The sequence below is a fragment of the Apodemus sylvaticus genome, chromosome X, assembly GCF_947179515.1.
Source record: "Apodemus sylvaticus chromosome X, mApoSyl1.1, whole genome shotgun sequence".
Taxonomy (NCBI): domain Eukaryota; kingdom Metazoa; phylum Chordata; class Mammalia; order Rodentia; family Muridae; genus Apodemus; species Apodemus sylvaticus.
Window position 1 is genome coordinate 127,658,041 of NC_067495.1, and position 11,564 is coordinate 127,669,604.

The 11,564-nt window shown below is 40.5% G+C and overlaps 1 protein-coding gene across 1 annotated transcript; it reads right to left on the minus strand.

The window, feature by feature from the left end:
- Positions 1-4,155: 4,155 nt before the first annotated feature.
- Positions 4,156-6,285, minus strand: Gpr119 (G protein-coupled receptor 119). Its single transcript, XM_052170141.1, has 2 exons — positions 5,398-6,285; positions 4,156-4,200 (listed from the first exon to the last, which is right to left on the minus strand). The coding sequence occupies exons 1-2, from the start codon at positions 6,283-6,285 to the stop codon at positions 4,156-4,158; spliced, it is 933 nt and encodes a 310-aa protein (XP_052026101.1).
- Between the last annotated feature and the right edge of the window lie 5,279 nt (positions 6,286-11,564).

The following is an 11,564-nucleotide window of genomic DNA, read 5'->3' on the forward strand; positions in this document are numbered from 1 at the left end:
TTTCTTAAATCAACCCAGACCTAACATAAATGTCTTTCTTGGAATGTCTTCTGTTTCAGCAACTCGTGGGTTTTTATTTCCTTGAGAGAGTCATGTCAGTGCTGTCTGTTATCATGTGGTTTATAGATGATGTCCCTTAGTAGTTATCCCAGGGAAACTAAACCTAAATTTATTTTGTTCTTGTTGTTATTGTTGTTTTTAAACAGGTTATGTATATACTCCTGGAGCTTACCATGTAGACTAGACTGGCCACAACTCTGCCTCTGCCTCCCTGGTGCTGGGATTCAAGGTGTGTGCCACCATACACAGCCTAATTCTAAATTCTTATCAAGGCATAATAATTGTGGATTTAATGATGCTGCTTGGAAGACTGTATACTTCAGTAATTAACAGAGGCACATTAGAGATTTATACACAGGTTATTTATACTGATATGACAATGACAAATACTAAATTCGAACACAACTGTAGGAAGTGATTAAAACACTACATATTCAGTTGTTGAAAGTACATATACATACAGCTGTTATGTTATGCTTTTGAAGAAGGCACAGTGACATAGGAAAATATGCATAATATAATATAAATTTTAAAAAATGATGGAGAATAAAAGTGGTCATCTCTGGAGGGTGTAATTATAAGTACCTGAATTATTTTCAGAAATTTGTAAAATGAGGAAATGTTTTAATAAGAAATGTTTAATAAATATCTTCCATACATCAGTGTGTACCTCTAAAAGAAATCCCAGCAAAGATGCAATTTTATAGCACCTTACTCTTAAATGTTTTGGGGATAGACAGGTGAAGAGATATACAATTAATGAGAGTTAACATTTGTAGTTACCACCACTGAGTAGGTAAGATTGAAGAAATAGCAAATGAGAATTCATGGAAAAGGAGGTGATTCCAGACTGCTCAGTAGCCTTTGAAGGAATAGTAAGGAAGGTACTGAAGTTAACTCAGTTTTGAGTGACAGATGAGAGTCAAGGAGTTGTAGTCGGTCCTGGAATACATTGCTGTTCTTACTGTCCAAGTGTTGACATCCTATTTCTTCTTATTCAGTGCATGTCTTCAGAGGATCTCTCATACTTGGTTATTTCAGTGATCTCTGTTCAGGTTGACCAGTTACCAAACTTGCTTCGAATGAAATCAGGCTCATGACATTAATTCTCCTTTGAGTCATTTAATCCTTCATCTAGGGAGAAGATATCCCAAGGGCGGTTCTGGCTGGCCGACTCCTAGAGATGAACTGAATGGTTATGTAAGAGTGTCAGCAGGTCACGGCAACCTGCCTTTACCAGTTGTAAAACACTCAAAACACATCATACAGAAGGGTACATGATGGCATGTTCTTGAGAGAAGTCCTGAAGCTGAAACAGAAGTGGGATATGCATTGGTTTAGTTTCTCAAGGATTCAGTGTGAAATTTGATGGTGGGACAATTTTTACAACAAATTTACAGTAGGCTGCTCTTGGAAACTGTAAATGTAACTGATAACCCCACATCAATTGCATCAGTGTCTCAGTATCTTTCGGCTGTTTTGATCAATTGCTGAATAGAATCTGGCTTCTTTGTAAGTCTGTGGGATAACACTGGGTGTATTAATAAAGTCTGTTTCCTCTTCTATGTGAACGAGCCTTCATCAAAGAAAGCCACTAACTTTTGCATAGCATTCCGTATCTCTGGTCTGGAAGCTTATTTAACATAATGTTCTTGATTGTAGTTATTCTTAAACCCAAGTGTGTAATACCTTGTTGCTGCCTTGCTCTTCCTTGATGCTACTAAGATATTAGATTTACTGCTTCTTTTTGCACCTTGAATTTTTTTTATTTTGGGAAGGTTTTATTTATTTTTATTTAATTTTATTTATATGAGTGCTTGCCAGAAGGTATGCCTGTGCACCACATGTGTGCACTGTCTGCGGAGGCCAGAAGAGTTCCCACATGGAAGCTGGGTCCTATGGAAGAGAAGCCACTTCTCTTAACCACTGACCCACCTCTCCAGCCCCTCTTCCTGAGTCATTTTTATTTTTATATATTTTGGTTGTTTTGAGATAGAGTCTCTCTCTTTAGCTCTGGTTGTCCTGAAATTTACTGAAATGCATGTAGACCAGGCTGACCCTGAACTCCTGCATATATTTCAAAAACAGTATTTAATATATCTTTGTGTATGCTGAGAACAGTGTACATGTGCTCACAGAGGCCAGAAAAGGGTGTCAAATTCCCCAAAACGGGAGTTACAGGTCATTGTTAGCCAACATGTGGGTGCTGGGAAATTAAACTAGGTCCTCTGCAAGAACAGCAAGTGATCTTAACCATTGAGCCATTCCTCTAGACCTGTACACTGAATCTTATCCCTCATTTACAAAAAGGAAGCTTATTTATAGGTGGAGGTTTCACAGTTCTGAGCTGAATTGCCCTTGCCTTGTAGATCATAATATCTGAATATGATGGACTCCCTTACACATTTCACCTACATGTTTCATTCTTTAGGATTTTCGTTAATGAAGAAGACAACTAACCATGTCTTGTAGTTTACTAGACATCTTCACAAACATATCTGAGTTGATCCTCACTGTAGTTACATAAGATCGATCTGATTACCCCAGTTAAACAGGAGTTTTGTTTTAAGAATTGTAACAAGGGCTGGAGAGTTGGTTTAGTGGTTAGGAGCACTTGTTCTGGCTAAAGGATTTAGGTTCAATTTCTAGCACCTTTATGGAGGGTCACCACTTCTTTGGGCACCAGATACACATGTGGTGCAACAGACATCTAAACAGGCAAAACACTCACACATGCAAAATAATAAAAATAAATCTAAAAAAGTAAAGATAAATAATTTTAAAAAGAATTAATGAATGAATCATAATTTGAACACTTCTGTGTGGTTTCTCAGCTGCAATGCTGACACAGAGATCTCGGGCTTCTTACACTGGAGCTAATCCCTCTCCCGTCACCTAGCTTCTCCTTAGCTGCTGCTTTTCTCTTGTGGCTTTAAAACACCTTTAATATTATTTATTTCTGGTTGGAAAATAATTGTGTATATTTATGAAGTAGAATGTAATGCTTTGATATTTTTATAACATGGAATGATTAAATCAGGCTAGTTAACTAATTTTGTTCCACATAACTTACATTATTTTAGCAAGATCTGTCCTTTCCACCAATGCCAGGAATTAAGCTGTGAACACCAACAGAGAGGGAATTGCCTTGAGCCTGTTTTCAATTTTACCCAAAATCCAGTTTTATTTGTATTTTAGCTAGTTCACAGTAACCCAGACCAACTATTACTTGATGGTAATGATGGTTGCTTTGTACTTTGAGTCTTATTGGGTTTTCTAATCCACCCAAGAAGCAAAATCTTTCTCGGGTGCAGGAACATAAAATCTGCTGTGGTGAAAGCAAGCCCTATCCTTCTCTTGAGTCAGTGCAGCCACAGAACAAGCAGGCTCGATGTGTGTGGTACAGATGAGCAGGAGCCAGGCTCTTATTTAGATAGAGGATAAAGATAGAAAGGGTGGCTTAAAGGGTGGAGAATAGCAAAGAAGTCATCATTACCCTCTGAGTGGCTGATGCAAGAAAGCTGAGAGTTTAGACTAAAAGAGAATTAAGAAACATCAAATGAAAAACATCGTGTTGTTATGGCATCCTGTGCTGAGGAGGATGGCTTCTGAATAGAAGATTAAGATTCGAAAAAATTCCAATGGTGTCCCGGAATGAGTCTTTGCATATTGGTCACATGAAGCCATCATCTTAAAGATAGTGAAGAGATAATATTTTGGGGGTGTTTAAAGTCTAAATCAAAAAAGGATTAATCCACATCGTTACTTTCTTCTTGCCACTTTTTGTTATCAACTGTCTTTCTGGGAGGTTATTAAGCTCAGCGTTCTGAGAGTCATACTCTAGCCATCCATGCTGGAGACCAGGAGGATGAGGAAAAAGAGGAAGACAAAGCAAGGCTCCTGAGTTCGTGGACGCTCCCCCTCCCAATCCTGCCCCTGACTTTTCCTGCTTCTGACATGATTGGGTTTCTTAGGAAAATACACATTTCAGAACGAATGCAATTAAAAACCTGGAGTTCTGAAGAGCAAGGTGGGCTCACTTGAGAGCTTGGCAGTGCCTACCTTGGTACCTACCTGCTTTCCCTCTTCCTTCCCTTACACTGTCTCAGTTTGGGGTTGTGTACTCTCATCAGCAAGTAGCTGTAAAGTGACATAGGAGGCAACAGTGGGAAAGGTGCACCAGAGAGTTAAAAAGGTGGTGGACAGTGTGTGTGTGTGCGTGTGTGTGTGTGTGTGTGTGTGTGTGCTTATAACAGAAATGATCACTAGAGAGGGAATTTACTAAAGAAACATAATGATGACAACATGAAGACAGACATCGGGTTCTATAATCTAGGTTCCTGTGTTCAATGATATACACATAGCAAGTTCTCATTGTAACCTAGGATATAAATTAGGGAAGGTGGGGACTCTGATGAGAGTGATTGTTGTAGTCCATCACCAAAATAAATAGTTAAAAAGAACTGGATCGTTAGTGCTGTGCTGTCTGGGATGGGGCCACTAACTATGGCTTTTTGAGAATTGAGGTGTAGTCAGTTTGAACTGAGATGTTCTGTAAGAGTAAAAATACACACCTGATTTCAAAGACTTGGCATGAAAAATGCATAGTAATTTTCATATTGATTAAATGTTGAATCCATAAAATTTTGAACATGCTGGGTTAAATAAAACATCAATATTAATGTTTAAGGTGATGGAAATGTAACTTTGATTTGATCAGTACATACTATACACTTGAAGTATCATATTGCACCCCATAAATATATACGAGTAAAATAAGAATTTAGAAATCAATGCTAAGACATAAAAGCACCTTAATTTTGCCCCCTTTTAACATGATTACTAGAATATTAAAATTGTGTGTGCACCTTATATTATATATCTATTGGACAGCGTATCTCTGGCATAATAAAAAACAGAATCTGATATACAAACACCCTTTCATCAATATACTCCTTGAAGCGAGTATACCTGTACAGTAAACAGTCCTATTTCTAAAGGACAAGAAAGGGTGAGGATTTGCAGGTGCAGAAACTGAATAGAGATGAAAGTCAAGACCCAGCCTCATTTGCCCCATTCTGAAGGTATGTAGGAGGTTGGTGGTCAATTTGCTGAGGGATGTTTTGACATTTTGGAGGGTATCATATTATTATCCCCTAGTTGGGATCTGGAGTGGGAACGAGAAAGGCACTTTGAAAACATTCCTTCCTTACCATCTTAGCTGTCGAGCTCCGGATGGCTGATAGTGACAATGTGATAGGAGCTTTCTCTGGTCCTCTCTGGACCACGATTCCTGGCTGAGAGAAGGAGGAGGATTGAAGTGAAGAACTTTTTCACTCCCAGGGCCATGTGGTAGAGCTGCTGCCGAACCTCCCTCTGCCAATAGGCATAGATGAGTGGGTTGAGCAGGGAGTTACCAACTCCAAGGAGCCACAGGTACTTTTCTAGCACTTGGTAGAGGCAGCATTTGTGGCAGGCTACCTGCACAATGCTAGTGATGAGAAAGGGAGACCAGGACAGTGTGAAGCTCCCAATAAGAACAGATACAGTACGAACAGCCTTGAAGTCATTGACAGGCCGCGGGGGCCGGTAAGCTCCAGCCATGGCTCCTGCATGTTCCATCTTCCGGATCTGCTGGCTGTGCACAGAGGCAATCTTGAGCATGTCACAGTAGAAGAAGACAAAGAGGAGCACAGCTGGGAAGAAGCCAGCACAGGAGAGCGTCAGCACAAACCTTGGGTGAAACACAGCAAAGAAACTGCAGGGCCCATGGTAGGTGGTCTGCTGGAATATGGAGACTCCGAGTGGGAGGAAGCCAATAAGGTAAGATACCAACCACAGTCCTGCAATGCATGCTCCGGCCACAAGCCCATTCATGATCTGGAAGTAACGGAGGGGCTGCTTAATGGCAAGGTATCTGTCAAAGGCAATCAGCATGACCGTGAGGACAGAGGCAGCTGCAGAAGAAGTGACAAACGCCATCCGAAGGCTACACAAGGTCTTCTGTGTATGCTGAGCAGAGCTGGAGAGCTGGTCTGTCACTAGACCAGAAATAGCCACGCCAATCAAGGTATCAGCCACGGCCAGATTCAAGGTGAAGCAAAGGCCAACACCATCATTCTTGTAGATTGATAGCAGCATAGCCACAACCACCAGTGCATTAACAGCAATGATGAGGATGGTTAGGACAGCAAGGATCACTCCAAATGAGAAGGATGACTCCATGGCTTGAGGTAAGAGCACTTCCACTTACAAGGGCATGCTGGATCTCGAGCTCAGATTCTCACAGGACAGGATTAGACGGGCTGTTCAGAGTCATAGCACCGTTCTGGCCATTCCTGGCAGGCCAGCCTGGCAGCTTGCCATCTCTGCTGTCCTGATGTCATTAAAGCTCACTCATCCTCTCCTTTTCAGTCCTCAGCCTCCGGCTTTTTTAGTTTTGTGAAGGCAGCAATCTCAGAACAAATCTGTCCCCAGGCCCCGAGCTAGTCCCTCCCCCCTATCATCCAAGTTACTAGACAACTCCCAAGTACCTGGCACACACTGTCCATTGGGGCCCCCTCCCTTCAGTGATGCTTCAAGGGCTATGAAGAGATAGGCACCTTTTGTCAGGCTTCCTGTCTGACAGAAGATCTAATTGACCCTAATCACACTTTTCTCTCTCTGTAGCTCCGTATTAAACTTTCATTTCGTCCTATGTGTCAAGTGCTAGATTAAAAACTAATCTCAGCTTAATTAAACATTTGCTTAATAAATAATTCTCAGTTACTATTATGATTGCTTTTAATCAAGCAAAATGATCATAATCAGTTGAAGGGAAGTGAAGCAGATAAGCTATTTGAGGGGCTCAGCATCTTTTCAGGGGTGTTCCCACACATTTAAGCTATTTTTTTATTCCCAGCATGTCAAAGGCCAATTCTCTCAAATAGAATGTACACCTTCCCTATTTCTTCTCCTTTGGATGTCAGTGCATTGATTCAGAAGGACTGTAAAGACAAGAATTCTTAATAGCTACCATTTGATTTAGAAGGGAGCCAATTTCCTATCTCTGTTGTTTCATGGGTACAGTGGTTGGTAACTGCTTCCATACTGGTAGGCTATATTTCTGGTCAGTGAGGAATGGCTGGCAGGCTTATTACTTTCATCCTGCAGACCCAGGATTATCTCTGAGGAGAAGAGGTGCACTCAGCATTTGGCAGTGGAATTTTCCAGGGATAGCGCTCATGGGAGTTAGGTCAAAGAGTGAGCCAGTTGCCAAAGCAGATGATGAGTACAGAGAGGCCAGCTGTGGAAGTCAGTCCACCTCAGGTTGTATATCCATTTACTCGGGTACATTATAACTAACCTTTTGCCTCCCTGCTGCTCTCATCTTGGATACCAAGAAGAGAGGGGTGGGAAGAAGAGTGGTTAGAAGCTATTTACTCAATCCAGGTGAAAGCACAAATGGGAAAGGTTAGTGTTTTCAGTGAGAGAGTGCAGAGCAAGGTGCAGAGCAGGAGCAAATATCAGGATGTTTTGACAGTTGGAGAGGGCTTTGGGCAGATGTCTCTCCTACCAAGGCTCAGATTAAAACCTGTGTCAGGAGGAGTCAACATTGTAATCTTCGTTAGCTTCATTTAGGAGGCTGATTTGAATCTGAGCTAATCCTATACCTGGACTTAATTTGTGGTTTTTGCTTCCACTGCTTTTGACTTCATAAGTAAACTTGGGCCTTTGCAAGCTCATGTTCAAACTTGTGAGGACATCAGAATGACCTGGAAAGCTTGTTACAACCAAATTCAGTTACTGAATCAGATTCTCGATTCAGTAGGTCTGCATGAGCCTTCAAATCTGTCATTTTTTTTTTTGAGACAGCATTTCATTTTCCAGGTTGGTTCTCAAATTCACTTTGTAGCTGTGAGTGAACTTGACCTTTTAACCCTCCTGCTACCTCCTCTACAAAGTCCTAGCTCAGCATTTTAAGATTCACTGTTAATTTTTTAGGGGGACTGGAATTATGTTCCTAGTACCAGTTCATAACTATCTGTAAGTCCAGCTCCAGGAGATTGAACATTGTCTTCTGGCCGTCTTAGACACCTATACCTACACATGCATTCACACACATAAATGAAAATGAAATTAATATTTAATAAAACAAACTTAATTTATTATTTTTTCATGGGCTGGAGATGTAGCTCAGTTGGTAGATCTCTAGGCTAGTGTGTGTTAAGTCCTCAGTTAGATCCCCTTACTCCACAAAACTGGATGTGGTGGTACTCGCCTTTAAGCCTAGCACTTGAGAAGTAGAGACAGGAGGACATCCTTGGTTACATAGTGAGTTCAAGGCCAGCCTAGGCAACATGAGATCCTGTCTCCAAAATAACAGCAGCAAAGCAAGTCCCAAATCTATTATTTTCTCAAGGTCAGAAGTCTGGGTTGGGTCATACTGGGATAAAATCAAGGTGTCAGGGTTTAGTTGGTTATGTGAACCTGGAAGAGTTGGTCCTAAAAATGAACTGGACTGAAGTCTCATGCAAAAGGCAACTTTATTCAGAGCATTAGACAATCTATTCTCCAAGGGTTAAAAAGAACCACTTGAGTAAAGTATGCAATCACAAGGGCAAGTCACATTGGTCAAAACTATGTTTTTTTTTCCACAGTGGCCTATGAATAACACCTAACCTCACTTCTATCTGATATACCAAGGAGAAGCATGAAAACACATTCCAAGAACAATTTTACATCTTGAAGAAGTGGAGGTCACAAGACTTGTGTTTTCTTGGAGTTTTCTCAAAGGCACTCACAGTTCTCATATGACTCCATTCTTTGACTAAGTTCTGACAAATAGGGTCTGGGGGATCTCTTTCCTTGTCCCATTAGCTTCTAGAAGTTTGCCTTTTTCCCTTTGTTCTAGGACATATCACTTAGACTTCTACTTCAATAATCACATATTCTCCAACATTTGACTTTCTTTGTCTTCCTTAGTCTGATCATTTCTTTTTTTTTTAAAGTTATTTATTATTATATGTAAGTACACTGTAGCTGTTTTCAGATATACCAGAAGAGGGCATCAGATCTCATTACAGATGGTTGTGAGCCACCATGTGGTTGCTGGGATTTGAACTCAGGACCTTTGCAAGAACAGTAGGTGCTCTTAACCATTGGGCCATCTCTTCAGCTCCGGAATGACCATTTCTATATTGGGTCACTATAGACCAGTGGTTTTGAACTTGTGGGTCGCAACCCCTTGTGGGGGGTGTTAAATGACCCTTTGATGTATCAGATACCCTGCATATCAGATATTTACTATTTGTAACTGTAGTAAAATTACCAGTTATGAAGTAGAAATGAAAATAATGTTATGGTTGGAAGTCACCACAACATGAAGAACTGTATTAAAGGGTCAGAGCATCAGGAAGGTTGAGAACCACTGCTCTGGACAAATCAAGATAATCTTTCATGCCAAGATATTTAATTTGGCTTGTAGGAGACATGTTGTGCTGCATCAGCTGCAGCTAGACTGGGCCATCTCCACTTACTTATGCTTTGAAGGCACTTTATTCATGAGAGGGCTATGGCCAGTCCTTAACAATTTTGCCACTCTGGAGTAGACTGAGGGCTCTTGGAGGTTAGTGGAGTGTCCATAAAGCAAACATAGTGAGGTTGAGAAAGAGGGATTATTCCTTTTTCAAACTATTTCACAACCAGGATATCAAATGGTGGTGATTGTTGGCTGTTACCAAAGATGTGATATAGCAGCTCATCCAGTCTGAGGGTATAGCACCTGAGTATTATTATTATTATTATTTGTTGTTGTTGTTGTGGTGGTTGTGGTGGTGGTGGTGGTGGACGTTTTAAACAGGAATGGTAGAGGAGGAGAAGCCATATTTTAAGAGAGCTTGCTGCCATACTTAGGCCTCTAAAAGAAAAGCTCAGAATAAGCTACATCTTGTTTCTTATGATGCCTAAACCAGCCGTCTACTTTCCATGATTTAGCTGCATCTTGTTCAAGAACAAAGGTAGTAGTGATATTTTAGTCTCTCTCCCTGGTATGTATGTTAGTATGAGATGCTATTCAGCAATGTGAAAAAAACTGGATGGGCTTGTATGTATTGTTATTGACGTCCAAGACATATTATTGCTTGACATATTAAGTCACATCAGTATGTAAAGCCTGAACCCATTTATGAAAACACAAAATATACATGCATATGAATGCACAAAATGCACCAATAACTTTGAGGAGGAGGAGGCAAGTAAAATTGGTGGGAAATAAAAAAAACATTTAAAATGTTTATCACATTTATTTTATTGTGTAGGGGGTTGGCATATGGAGGTCAATCGACAACTTGCAGGAGTCAGCTTTTATTCCACCATGTGTGTTTTGGGGACCAGGTACCTGTATCTGCTGAGCCATCTTGCCATCCCTCCTCCCAAAGACTCTTTACAATTATTATTTGCTCATGTAAGAGTGCATGCACAGGCATGTACATGTGCACATGTATATGGAGGTCAGAGGACAACTTTGTGAAAGTTCCTTCTCTCTTTCTACCATGTTGGCTTTGGGAATGGAACCTATGTCATCAGGCTTGGCAACAAGCTCATTGCCCACCGAGCTATCATGATTTACTTTGACTGCTTCTCATTTTATATATTTTTACAGTGAGGTTGTTTGTGCAACTTCAAAAGGAAATCCTCCCCCAAACTTCTCTCAAGGTCAATCTATATACCATATAAAAATATACACAATTTATATGTATCTACACTATATGGTACAGGCTCACCCATATGACATTTATTTTTTTCCATTCTTCTTACCCATCTGTGTTATAGTTGTAGCAAGAAACATTTGTGGATTGAGGCAATGGTATAGCAAGATAGGGTTAGAGAATGTTTCAGGTTTTAGTCCTTTCGCGGAGTAGGAGGTACTTAGAAAAAGTAGCCCCAGGCTCCTGGGGTATTTAAGATAGTCTATAGCAATGATATCCCTGGTAAGATTTATGGGTTTTTTATTGCCAGATACAGTGCTAAATACAGAATAAGAAGTTTCACTTTATCGTTAAAATGTGTTTGAAAGGTAAATACCAATCATTAGCTCCTCTGCTATGAAGGAATCGAAGCACATGGAGAGAGTAACTTGTTTACCTAAGGCTATAATTAAGTTTGTAATCAAAAGGTATCACACAACTACAGATAGACCAGCAGCTTTTGTGGGACCTGTGGACAGGTATCTAGCATTTGCCCTTTCTCACATCAGCCACAGAGTTTGGGTACTGGCCCCTCTTCTTGGCAGTTTGTTCCTCTGCTCCTTTGCACATTCTATTGCAATTGACCATCAAGCTAAGGAATCACTTTTGTGCTTTGGGTTTTTTTTTTTTTCAAAGGTGGATTGGCTAAGCTAAGAACAAATTGAGCCCAGTGACCAAGGACAAATGAAGATCATTTTTTTTCTGAGCCCAAAGAAACACAAATGTGGGCTCACGTACACCTGGTAACTTCCTCTCCCTGATAAACAGTCTTGTTTA